The sequence below is a fragment of the Notolepis coatsorum genome, assembly GCF_963971535.1.
Source record: "Notolepis coatsorum genome assembly, chromosome: 1".
NCBI lineage: Eukaryota > Metazoa > Chordata > Actinopteri > Aulopiformes > Paralepididae > Notolepis > Notolepis coatsorum.
This window is the reverse complement of record NC_140165.1, coordinates 30770343-30784807: the sequence shown is the minus strand read 5'-3', so window position 1 is coordinate 30784807 and position 14465 is coordinate 30770343. Positions and strand designations below refer to the sequence as shown.

The 14465-nt window shown below is 40.2% G+C and overlaps 1 protein-coding gene across 1 annotated transcript in view; it reads left to right on the top strand.

The window, feature by feature from the left end:
- Positions 1 to 9932, top strand: part of pudp (pseudouridine 5'-phosphatase) — a 67832-nt gene extending 57900 nt beyond the window's left edge. The window contains exon 4 of the mRNA XM_084335940.1: positions 7486 to 9932. Within this exon, the coding sequence (XP_084192066.1) occupies positions 7486 to 7683 (198 nt within the window). The 3' untranslated portion in view covers positions 7684 to 9932. The remainder of the gene's footprint in view (positions 1 to 7485) is intronic.
- The last annotated feature ends 4533 nt before the right edge of the window (positions 9933 to 14465 follow it).

The window sequence follows — 14465 nt, the reverse complement described above, 5'->3', positions numbered from 1 at the left end:
ATTCTCTTTGAATCAAATAACAAACTCAGTAAGGCCAACAGCTTCTCTGTTACAGTGGGTGACAATATTGTCACAAGGAAAGATGAAATTACCTACCTGGGTCAGTGGCGTCGCGTGGGTAAAATAACGGGAAGCCAAAAAAATTTATTAAAAAAAAAAGTATTAAATATTTTTATTAATATTCTTTTTTAATTTTAATTTTTTTTTAAGTCAAGCAGTCACCATGTACACTACAGTATGGCTCGGCGGCCAGTCAAACTTTCTTTTTATTTATTTAACAGATTGCAGAATGGGTACAATACAGTACGGCTCAATACACACAATTGTATAAGGGGATGCAGACCAGAGAAAGACGTTTGTCTTGTTTACATCAGGGTTTACATCAGGGTCATACTGCTGGAGCATTGGTTCATTTTTGGTCAGATCTTTCCTTGCACGATTTTGCGCGCCGCGTGGGAGCAAATTCGAGACACATATTCGGTTGCAAAAAGGTGTCCCACGGTCTCCCCTATGGCCGTGAATATTTTCACGCGGATCGGAATCACGGCGCGCCCGTGGGACACTTTTCCGTTTTGGCGAGTTTATTCCACGCTTTCGGCTTTCCTTTTCTAAGCATTTTCGGGGCTATATGTGAATGAGTAAAAGTTGCGGGACGCCCAGATGTTTCCACGATAGAAAGCTCGAGTGGATCCCATAATAGGCTCACTTAATACAGCGTTTTTAAAATCACGCGACATATTCAGGGTCGCAAGCCGACCTTTTCCCCTCGTTTTCGATGATGGAAGTGATTTAGGAAAAGCTTCGGCACGCCGAGAGGTACTCGTGGATTTAATCTCGCGAGGATCAGGGCAATATTCGGCCCATGGGAGCAGTCACGGGTTAATACAATTTTCAGAGTGCAGAGGGGAGGTGTGCAGAGGGGATGCCAGACTAATTATTCTGCTCACAGCCCCGTTTTAAACTTTTTAGGTGTGGCAGTCAGCTCGAATCTGATTGGCTAGTATCGGTTTTGGACTCTACATACATGAATCACATGGTTGAGGCTGGAGAAAGACACCTACCCCAGAGTCGGCGCCAGAATCCATTTAACGGGGGGGCATATGGTAATTTCGGGGGGGCATACATTCCCTAAATAAAATATAGGCTTCACGAATTTCCCGCAAACCAACACACATTTCAAAACATGAGTGCGCACACCCCTTCCTGACATAGAGCGACACGAGCGAGAAAAAGTTATTAAAATGTATTCGTTTCAATCCTGACCTGCCGGCTGCCGCGAGCGACAGTAAACTGAGCAGCGATGTCGTTCACCCCTCAAATATTCGCTCACTGTGTCTCTAGTTGAGCGATTACGCTGCAGAGTCCCGCCCCTAAACACTTTTTATTGGTTGAGAATCGCAGGCTGCTTTGCCCCTGTGTGCTTCCAACCCAGGTAACACACACACAGACACACTCGGACACGCGCTGCGTCATATCAGGACAGTGTCGTGCGCGATTTCGTCTCCAATTCGCTCGCTCTCTTTCTCACGTCACAAACACACTCGCGTCTCGCGCACACACACACACACATTAAACAGTATGAAATATAATAATTGCCCATGACGTTTGGAGGGGCACAGTGCGCCATCTGGGGGGGCATGGCCCGCGAATGCCCCCCCATGGCGCCGACACTGACCTACCCCCTGCCTCTCCTCTAGCTGCAGTGAGCATAGTGAGTCTGACAGTGTGTTAGAGAGAGTGAGAAGGAGAAGAAGGAGACATAAAAAATAAATAAAAAATTATAACACAGATGCACAGATGAAAAAGAATGTAAACTATATTAAAAAGAAATTATATATATATATATATTTTTTTTTTTTTTTTTTTTTCATATTTCATATTTGATATTAATTCATATTTTGATAGGGAGGCCTGGCTTCCGTTGGCTTCCATAAGGATTCGCCACTGACCTGGGTTCCATCCTAGAGGAAAATCTTTCCTGTGACAAAATGGCAACCAATGTAATCAAAAAAGTCAACCAACGAACAAGATTCTTGTACCGGATCTCCTCTCTGGTAAACAAGAATACCCTGAAGACTCTAACAGGAGCAATCATTTAAGGGTACTACATCTAGAAATATGCTCATTACTGTACATCTTCTCAAAGTCACAGTGCATTCCAGCAATATGCTCATTACTGTACATGTTCTCAAAGTCACTGTGCATTCCAGCAATACGCTCATTTCATCTTCAACTGTACATAGTACGAACGTTCAGACCTTTGTTCGTTACGTTGGCATACAAATCTTAATTAATAGAGTAGAACCTCCGTTTTTTTATTTATAATTTTTTTTTAATTTCATTTAATTTATTTTACACAAAAAATATATATCAGAATGTGATATGTATCAGAATATCACAGTAGGCCTACTATGTTGTGTTTACAATAATTCGAATGTCACACGCAAACACAGACAACAACAAAGTCGTCGATGATGACTTTGACCGTCATACATTATCAGGAAATGAATCAATCATGTACAAAAGAGCGAGTTTAGTGACTCACACTCACCCGTCTTATTTCATAATGCAGCGTTTCCGAATGGACGTTTGGATTAAACCAAGTGTATCCAGTGATGCTGAAGTTTCCCAGCAGAACACAAGTTACTTAACGTTACACAGGTATGTTATGCATGTTAATTAACTGTTTCAGCACCAATGACGAAAAAAGTTATCTCGGTTATCTCGCCGGTGGTTGAGCGCCAATCACGAGAAAAGTCGGGTTTTAATCGTTAATTCTTTTATTTGCTATATCCATTCATAATTCATCCATCCAGCCTGATGTTATCATTGGAAATGGCTCTGAGATCGCAAACGGCCAATACCGCCGCCTAACGCCTTGCGGCCGGTATTGCACATCATTGGAATCCCTCTGGTTTGGGCTGTGCATCGATCTAAGAAGTCCGGTCCGGGTTTTCCTTCTTGGGCAGGAGTAACGTTATAACACGGATTGGGGACTCTGGAACACCGTGGATTCATGTGTTTTGGTGGATAAACGTTGGACAGACGACTGCAATCAATATTTGGAATGGCGATCAGGAATTGGATCAGGGTTCGAAATTAACGGGGGCTTGGGGCATAATGCCCTTGAAAATGGACAAAATGCCCTCGAAAATCAGTTAAGGGGGGCACTTAATGCCCCCGACAGTTTACTAATTATATATATATTTATCCGGTAATGGAGCGTCTGTGTATCGTACGGTTCAGATGACGCGCAAATAAAAAAATTAATTTGGCGGAGCCGGTGTTCTGCACTGGCTGCAGGCAGCAGCAGCAGCAGCACTGCAGCCCAATAGGGTGCTAGTCAGTTTGTGTAAAAATGGCATGCACAATATAAATCAATCTTCATTACGACTTTAAAAACATAGCCATTAACATTACATAGGCATACACACATCTTGCCATAGCGTTAGCAGTTTGTACAAAACAACGCACGTTTTAACTATGGTAGCCCGACGCAGCCCGCAAGCTAATACTGTACAGTCAATGAAATGTCACCGTAGCTACTAGCTACTGTAGCAGAGGAGGAAATGGGAGTCTGAGAGGCGGGGTGTTTAAAGACAATGATAGGCGTTTATTCAACATCCAAGAAGGCTAACATACAACTGTGTTTTACTAACTCCAACCGGGACTATTACCGCTGTCCCACTGCATGTTGATGCTATAGATATCTATGGTTATGAACTCCTAACGTTACCGGAGCTGAAGGTGCCACACGCTAAAATGTCCGTGGGGACCCGCGCCAACCCATAGATAGTTCCAACTCACCGAATTACGTAATCCACCACAGTTGCACTCAATATTTAAATAATGTTAGTCTAAATAAATGTAGACAGAAACATAATAATTTCAAGCAGAAAACGAATCTTTCCATTAAGAACTGTCAATCAGGGAATTTAAACATGGTTGACATTGTTTTTGTGTGTTTATATTAAAGAAAGGAAAGTCTAGTGCTGGCTGAGCATATTGTTTGTTTGCACTAAGTTAATACTTTGACAATATATTTTTCAGTCAGTTCGGTCTTTGTGTGCCAAACATTATTTAAGGCTGTAAACACTGTAAACCTTTTATTTTATTTTTAATAAATGAGAAGCATGTTTAGATTTGAGTGTTAAATTTTTTTTTAATAAAAATTAACGTATATCGAACTGAAAACCGTGACCCCAAAATCGTGATACGAACCAAACCGTCCATTTTGTGAACCGTCCCACCCCTACCGTTTATCATAAAAATTCAGTGCCCCCGAAATACAAAAAAAAGCCCCCGAAAATCAATTAAGGGGGGCAAAAAAAGCCCTTAAAAAAAATGTTAATTTCTAACCCTGAATTGGATTATTCTTTTTGCAGTACATAAGAGACGAGGTAAGGACTATATGTTACCAATCTTGCGTTGATTTTTTCGCCACCATTGCAGCGTGTGTCTGTAATGTACTGTGTAATATAAGCCGTTGGTGGCGCTCGAAGCATATAACCCCCCCCGCCCCCCACACACACACACACCCTTTCGTGCATGCATGATGAAACATAATACCGATAATCTAGCATTTATTTCAGAATGATTCATAAATCGGGCGCGAAATGGCACGATTTCTAAGGAAATGCATTGAAGCGCTGTTTGCTGGAGTTTCTTAGGATTAGACAGGATCACTCTAAAACTATACTCATATTCACCACGGTATAAAACGGAAATGTATGTATGAAAAAATTATCTGTTTTTTGCATGTTGACCGGAAGAAACTCACTGACAATCGACGTGTTTATTAGATCCATAGCTATAATATTTAATATAGTTTTTAGCCCTGCAAACACTGCCATGTATCCCTATTCTTTAAAGCGCTGGCCTTCTTACCACACGGTAAACAGCGACAAAGATGTTGTTTCAACAAATGTATTCACAAAATGGATTACCATCTAAACGTTATTGAAGCCTCCCATGACTAGTAAGTAGGTACTACTACTCTTAATAACCGCAGCAATTTGCGCATATGTGCTACGTTATATGCGTAAATGTGCCCTATGTGCCTAAAGTCAAGACTCGACAGTACTGAACCAGAAACATTATTGAGGAGCAACTTTTTGCATGATTAAAAACGATGGTTTGAACGTCCGTTTGAAAAACCCTGGCGAATGTTCGAATCCCAAAAACAGGCTCCGGGGACAGCTCTAGTGCATTCCAGCAATACGCTAATTGAATCTTCTCAAAGTTACAGTGCATTCCAGCAATATGCTCATTTCATCTTCTCAAAGTCACAGTGCATTCCAGAAATACGCTCATTCCATTCAACAATTAAATTACTCTTACCTGTCATTGTTGCATTAAATTGAATGATTGTGCTTCAATTTACAGAAAATAAGATTGAGATTTAAAAAGATTTATCCAATATTTTTTTGTTTTACATATGTATCGCTTCTAAAACGTTTGATATGAAGGTTCCAAAAGGCATATAGTATATTAGACATATCGTTAGCCTCATACGATAATTGCCTGAGTAATTCTTTAAGATTTTTGGAAAAGAGGAAAAAATTACTCAGGTAATTATCGTATGAGGCTAACGATTATGTGGCCAGCCATAGACAGTAGGGTCTTGTTGAGGCATCTTCAAATTTTTTTTTTTTTTTTTTTTACATATTATGAAAGTACAGATTCATACCTTCAAAATAAGCCATCACTTGAACACTTTGGTGGGATACTTTTCAAGCTACTTCCTATGAATCATGGTGATATCACAAAACGTATTCAGAGAAAAATGGTCTTGACAGTTTACACTTACAGTGTTAAAAAACTACAACCCTACCCAGAATGCATTGTAATCCATGGCCCCCCTCTCTCTGGGGCAATTAACACCTGGCAGCGTTCTAGTCAGGCTCTTTTGTTATGACAATGACTGTCTTGTGGCACTGCAAACACAACACCCATAGAGGAAAAAAGAAAAGTCATGATAGTTTATTTAAAAATGTGTGTGGTAGTGAAAGGTTAACCTTCTGTAGTGTGGTAGTGACAAGTTAACCTTCTGTAGTGTGGTAGTGAAAGGTTAATCTTCTGTAGTGTGGTAGTGAAAGGTTAACCTTCTGTAGTGTGGTAGTGAAAGGTTAACCTTCTGTAGTGTGGTAGTGAAAGGTTAACCTTCTGTAGTGTGGTAGTGAAAGGATTATGTCTGTTTTAATTTAATAAGTGGTCTTAAAATGTCAGTAGTGTACCAGAGCAGACTATATTTTTAGGAAGGAGGTTGAAGAGGTTAAAGAGGAGTATCTTCTTTAGTTAAAGGTATAGTTTTGATTTTTGGTTCCTATTTCCTACTTACCAAAGTCAATGGGGTCAAGCTCCTTACTTTCACAGTGCACACAAAGTAGATTTCAGTGTGACCCAGTTAGTTTGTACAGACAGGTGCTTGACTTTGACTTTGCATTCGTTTGTGGTTAACTATCCAGAGCATGTATGAGGAACAGCATGGGTTGTGGCAAGAAATTATATTATATTTCCCTGCTATGTAAGTGCAACTCTATGCCATTACACTGTCTTCTATATGACATGCCCCAGTGATGAGCAATCTCCAAGTATTAGGCCTATATGGACCTAGTATTTATATAATGTATTATATACCTATATCCTAATATACTAACCTACACTGTAGCACTCAACACGTTGATGAACATTGTTACTCAGCTGATAGAGTTGTGCCCATCCTGATGACTTGTCGTACAGACCTTGTAAGTCTAAAAGTGGATAAAAGCATCAGCAAAATTACTAAATGTAAATGTATTATAAGGAGGACCTAGTATTTATATACTGTATTATGTGGACCAGGACCTAGTATTCATATGATGTATTATATGGACCTATGATTTATATAATGTATTATATGGACCCAGTATATATATACTGTATACCGGTATACTGTATTATACTGTATAGACCTACTGTAGTATTTATATGATGTAATGTATTGGTATACTGTATGGACCTATTATTTATATAATGTATTATATGGACCTAGTATTTATATACTGTATTATATGGACCTATTATGTATATTATGTATTATGAATTGAAAATGGAGGACCCTGATGTAAACAAGACGAAAGTCTTTCTCTGGTCTGCATCCCCTTAACAATTGTGTGTATTGAGCCAGCATAACCCCCTCAACCCCCCCTAGGGTGACCAAACGTCCCGTCGCGATTTCTGAGCAATGTTATTTGCCGCAACAAGTCGGGTTTGGTCACGTCGGGTCACATATATAGAATCGAAGTACATATTGAATGTATAGGCAGCCGCTCCAGCAGCAGATCCTCCATGATGTCTCCCTCTATCGCTCTGTTGTTGTTTCCTTCCGTGCTCGAGGGGGAAGTGTGTCTGGCTTGTGTGTGTGTTGGTGAAATCCTGTCAACCTAATAGGCTTAGAGGATAATACTATCACTTTGTTCCTCTCCCGTCTTTGTCCTTGTCCAGTGTTTGGTGTTCGAGGACGCGCCCAACGGGGTGAAGGCGGGCCTGGCGGCCGGCATGCAGGTGGTGATGGTTCCCGACGGCAACCTAGATCCCGGCCTCACCCGGGAGGCCACGCTGAGGCTCAGCAGCATCGAGGACTTCAAGCCACAGCTGTTTGGCCTGCCCCCCCTGGACACCGTGCAGCCCAGACTCGTATAGAAACGTTCAGACACGCTCAATGGCAATCTCCCACTTACTAGGTATCGACGAGTTGTCGGTGTTCCGGGTTAGGTAGAATCGGCAATGCTGTCAAACCAGCGACCCCTGGTGCTAAAGAGAGCGCCACTTGATATTGCACTTTGTTTGCATTTTTTTTATTTTTGGTCCGATTACATTTTGTTGGAGTTGAGTGGGGATAGGAGGGAGAGGTTGCTACTGCTGGCCACCACACCTCAGGCTCTGCCAACAGAGGTCTGGAGAAATCCACAGTATAATACGTTACTATATAGCTATGATATATATATAATATAACATAATGTATAATAATATAATATGTATAGCTATAGTAACTCATCAAACAAGGGTATAGCCGTCAGTGCTTTAAATGGAAAACCGAATTGTGACCTAAAATATATATATTTATTAGGGCTGTCAAAATGAATGCTTTAACTCTGGAGATTACTGTAATTTAAATTATTTAAAGTGTTAAAAAAATTATCTAGATTAATCTATGGAGTGAACAACGTTCTGAACTTTCAGCAGTATATTTGCTTGTTCTTTTTTTGCATTGACTCATGCACCTTTTTGAAAATCATCTGACATGAAGATGGAACACATTTTTGTTGTTAATATGATTTATATTACTGGTAGTTCATACAAGACATTATCGTCCTCTAAGCCAATCTGCACTTTAACATAGGCCTGGGTTGTTTTTATTTCTGTTAGCGCTGCGGATATAAGAAAGCGGTCTAGCTGAGTCAATGTTGATGGTTTTGGTGAACATTTGTATTTCACAGGAGATAAACTGTATTCAAAGAAAGCTATTCAAATAGTCTTTGAATCTAAATATACTTTCTTTGTGTTGATTTTACATTAATTCCATGATTTTACTCAAGTAAATATCTATTACAAGCTTCGGTCTTAAATAGAAAAATGTGATTTTTAATCTAGATACATCTAGATTAATTACAGAAAACTGTGAGATTAATTAGTTAAATGTTTGTAATCTATTGACAGCACTAATATTTATATATATATATAAAACCCATACCCCTCTCCTATCTCCACTCAACTCCAACCCACACATCCAAACAAAACAAAGTGCAGTACCAAGTGGGGCTCTCTTGTCTAGAGGTTGCTGTTTGCCGGCATTACAGAGTCTACCTCCTAAGGCCTGAATGTCAGTATAATTGGCAAATGTCAGTGTATTTTCTAAGAAACTCCATGGTGATTAAACAGCCTTTTCATCTATAGGCTACTACCAAGTCATGCATACCTGTATGTATACTAAGTAAGTCTTTTGTTTCGAAGCATTTAAAGTGGCTTGTCACCAGCCGCCGAAACAATCACTCGGGTCTCATTATTTGCAATGAAACAGTGAGACAATGAATTTGATTCAGCCGGACGCCCCGATCCGAGTCGAGAGCTAATATTGACATTTGTTTTCACGCCAATTACCGAGACTTAATTGTTTTCCTTTGAATGGTAATGAGATGTCACGTCTTCGCTCGCGCTCCCGCTTGTCATTTGTCGTTGAAAGCGTGTTCGTTCCTTTGTTACTCACTCCCATTTTGTCCAGGTGAGTTGTTTACCTTGAATGCTTTCAAAGACGCAGTCTCCCTTTGCATCTAAACGCCCCCCACCACCACAAAAAATATTATGTTAAACGTCCCTTTGCTTTAAGCCGACTGAACACGTCCTGTTTCCTTTCTTGTGCCTCTACCTTTTCAGCCCTCACCCCCCCCCCCCGTACCCCCACCCCGACCCCCCTCCACTTTGAACAGGCCTATTGAAACGGCAAAGCCGGCGTTCCGCCGTGTATTGTAAACCAGCATAAGAGGGTTGCGAGTCATCCTCTCTCTTTCATCTTCACTCATGTCTGCTGCCTCTCCACTTGCTACAATTCACGTACCCCCCCCACACACACACACACACACACACACACACACACAAACACACCCTTACCCGCCACCCCACCCCCCACCCTCCCAACCGGAATAAAAAGCTTCAACACAGGAGACTGCTGAGAAAGCCCTGCTCTGTGTCACCCTCCGGCAGAAGAAACAGGATTTCACCGCACTCCTATCGACTTCCCCTCCGTGTCCCCCTGGCCTTTCATCCTGAAGGAGGGGTAATCTCTTTGGCTCCCCCTCAGCCACAAGCCCCCCTGCCACCCATCCACCCTGTAGCTCACACTCAGCTCTTTAAATAAATATTACTGTATCCACACTGTTGGTAGAAATGTGTGTTAACGCTCTTATCAAATAAAAATAAATTGCAGCACACACAAGGGATTATTTTTGGGATTGTTTTTATTTAATTTCTTTGAATTTGCTTCACCTTGGGCTTTGATTTAAAAAGCAGTTTGGTTTCAGTGAGTTTTCATGCAGGCAACGCATGGTTGTCATACTATACACAAAACATTGTAAAGCGCTTTGGATAAAAGCTCTATATAAATGCGCCATTTACCATTTTTACCATTTAGTTGGAAAATTATCAATTAAATAACCATTAGGTACAAATGAATGTTAGTTGGTTGCCCATAATCAAAACAAATAATAACATGATTCCACTTTACAAGTGTCAAAAGAGTATAATGTAGTGCTAACCAGAGGATTATTTAACCAGTGGAGTATTTAACCAGAGGATTATTTAACGGTTAACCAGTGGATTATTTAACCAGATGATTATTTAACCAGAGGATTATTTAGCCAGTGGATTATTTAACCAGTGGATTATTTAACCGGAGGATTATTTAGCCAGTGGATAATTTAACCAGTGGATTATTTAACCAGAGGAGTAATTAACCAGAGGGGGATTTAACCAGTGGATTATTTAACAAAAGGATTATTTAACCAGAGGGGGATTTAACCAGTGGATTATTTAACAAAAGGATTATTTAACCAGAGGGGTATTTAACCAGAGGGGTATTTAACCAGTGGGTTATTTAACCAGAGGGGTATTTAACCAGTGGGTTATTTAACCAGAAGGTTATTTAACCAAAGTGTTATTTAACCAGAGGATTATTTAACCAGTGGATTATTTAACCAGATGATTATTTAACCAGTGGGTTATTTAACCAGTGGATTATTTAACCAGAGGGTTATTTAACCAGATGATTATTTAACCAGTGGATTATTTAACCAGAGGAGTAATTAACCAGAGGAGTATTTAACCAGAAGGTTATTTAACCAAAGTGTCATTTAACCAGAGGATTATTGAACCAGTGGATTATTTAACCAGAGGAGTAATTAACCAGAGGAGTAATTAACCAGAGTGGTATTTAACCAGAGGGTTATTTAACCAGAGGGGTATTTAACCAGAGGGTTATTTAACCAAAGGATTATTTAACCAGATGGTTATTTAACCAGAGGATTATTTAACCAGAGCGTTATTTAAACAAATTATTATTTAACCAGATGGTTATTTAACCAGAGGAGTATTTAACCAGAAGATTATTTAACCAGACGTGTATTTAAACAGAGGGTCATTTAACCAGAGGGTTATTTAAACAGAGGGTCATTTAACCAGAGTGTTATTTCATGAAAGAAAGAATTGTAGTTTTGTTGACTTGTTTGTTGGTACTGCTGCCATTGGGTCTCATTCCCGAACGAAGTTACGACAAAATATTTCGTTTTAGCCAGATTTCGGCCCATTTAAGACATATTAGGGCTGGGAGTGGGAGTCCCCAAACTTTCCTGAGATCTTATTTGATCGTGGCTGAGAGCAGATTTAAGAGTGCTGAGGAGCACACTTAAATATGCTCTCAGCCCACGATCAAATCTCATGATTGATTGACTAATTTAAAATGTTATTATAACTTGACAGACTGTGTTCTCATAGTGATTCCTTCACGTCAACGCTACAGGCCTCCTTGGAATTAATTACTTAATCATAATTAAAATAAATATGACAATATTTGTACGATAAGAAATTACGCATTTGATGTCGGAAAAATAAATAATATGGATTCATCTGATCACAGGGCAGCTGGATTAACCATATCTGAACCAGCTATTTTGGACAAATAATTACTCAGATATTCAAACACAATTATGCACTTATTGTGAAATGATTGAAAATAATAATAATTTGTTGCCTTCTGTGGAATTTATATTTCTTATTTGTTACACATCTGTTTTAATGATTAATTATATACATTTGAAAGAATGCAGGTCAACATGCAATGTATCCCATTGATTGGTATACAATGGGACAGACCTTTGTTTGATTGATTGATTGATTGAAAACTTTATTAACAGATTGCAGAATGGGTACAGTACAGTACAGCTCAATTGTTAAGGGGATGCAGACCAGAGAAAGAATTTCGTCTTGTTTACATCAGGGTCCCCCATTTTCAATTCATCATAACATATATGACACACATGACACAGATAGACAGTACTGCTACATCTATACATTTATGACATACCAGATTTGCAAATACAGTACTGTTTGTGATACAAAAAGAGTCCAGAAAAGAGAGTACATTTGACGTAGAAACTGTTGGAGGAGGTTGGGTAGGAGGGGTGGGTGGGGGATAGACTTACACTGTACAAGCAAAACTGTACATTGGAATATTGACAAAACCATACTTGGTCATTTACTGTACATTGGAGGGGGTTGATATAGCTATAAACCTGCATTCCTTCGAATATATCATTAATCAATTAAACTTATATTGAAATACACTATATAGCCTATACACGAACACTGAAATGACAGTGGATAAATAAATAAGAACAAAAGCTAATCGGTGGAAATAGACTGCATTAATATTCCATAACAAGTCTTGTGTGCGCCTACGAATGAACAGTAGCCTATAGGCTTAATTATGGAATAATAAGCCATACTGCGTTCATTCATTACGCCCGCCGTAGGCTATATATATTATATGTCATTCATTCATTCATATACAGTACTGCGCGCGTGTGTGTCTGTGTGCGCGCGCGCTGCGGCAGGTGTGTACCGCGAGCTGTATATGATGCCAATACATTCATCTAATCTAGTTTTGATGGGCGCAACCGTGATTACGAAACCTAGCCGCATTTCTCGGAGACGCTCTCTGATTGGCACTGACTGACGCTAGGTTTCGTAATCACGCGGCTCGCAAAGCACTTCCGCCATTCCATTTCACACAGCTGCGTCACCAGTTGCCTTATAAGGAGCTATGGAGGCGTTGTTCTGTATGCAAATGAGCTGAACGGGAACACGCTTTAGAGTTTAAGACAGAATGCCATTCTCCAAGCAGATATCAGATAATATAATTTGTGCGACCTTTTCAGCCACTTAAGACATATTACCAGCACGTTCAGGACTCAGAGTGTACTTGTCATAGATTATGTCTCAGTGGTTCCAAGATAAGTCTTCCAGAATATATCTTTGAAAAATGTTCGGGAATGAGACCCATTGTCTTTCCTCACCAAGGCCTCCTGAGTAATTTTTTTTTATCCCTAAGAATACTTTCTGAAAGTATACTTTGTGTACTTTTTATGTATTCAGAAAGTATACTAAAGCTGTGTTAAATTTAAACCACTTAAGTTGTACTTAATTGACTAAAAGTGGTACTTAACACATTCAAAGCCAGCCGGATATGACCAAATTAGGGCTTGTAGGCCAGCGCTTTAATCAATGGGAGGACGGGGAAATTTGCGAGTGCTTAAAATATATCTTAAATTATGGCTATGGGTCTAATAGGGCCTCCACGGGTTGCGTTTGATAGAGCTGGCGGACACTATGGGGTTGTAACTCCGATTAAAGAATCACACAGAGGCGTGCTACAGTTACTGGTTGTATTTGGGAACAGAAGGTGTGTGTGGTTGTCTACAAGGGAATACAATACAGTATACATTAGTAAACACAAAGGAATACAATACAGTATACATTAGTAAACACAGTAGTGGCGCACATAAACATAATGTCATAAACATGTGGTCTATAGCTGCAATAATATTCATTAGCAATACAGTGCAACTAGTAACCAAGACATTCACTTAACCGGAGTTATTATATATAACCTACATAGCCTATGCAAGGGGATTACTCATGCAGTGCATGTAAACAATATATAGGTAGGCGGACTGTAAACCGGGTGTAAAGATACATTCTATTCACTAGAGGTAGTGAGTGAGTTATATAGCCTAGGCTAGCTCACGTGCGGCTAAGCTAACCACGCAGCATATCACTAGCAGGCAGCATAGGCTGGCTAACCTGCGGCTAAGCTAACGGCGCAGCCTCTCGTGAACAGAGAGAAACAGCGTCGACAGGAATAGATCAATGTGAACATACTGTAAGGGTAGAGTATGCTGAAGGAATTAATTAGGCAGGACTAGACATAGGTACCGTACTCGCGTGTCATTTACGCACACGTTCCTCAAAGGGACAGATCTTAATACTGCCGCAGCCGCACCATCAAACAGCAGCACAGAGAACAGCTTGCGCAGACGTTCGAAAGGAGAAACTCTTAAAGGGCCAGTAACGTTATCAGAAAACTAGAGTGCAACACTAGCTGGGCACATCACGCTGGACGATTACACTGGCATAAATCAATTACCCTTTCCTGTCAACAACAACATATTAAAGGGCTATTACAGAACAAAGTAGTCTTATTAACAGGGCTTTCCTACACAGCCGCACCCAAAAGTCTACTTAGACCTTTTGAACTAAACAGGAAAGTCTCTGGGGTCCTCTGTATCCGGGAGACTCGAGAGCTGCACCGGCCGGGACACAGGGCGCAGGTATGTTCTGTCCTTCACCTGGACAGCTGCGGTGCGGATGCGCCC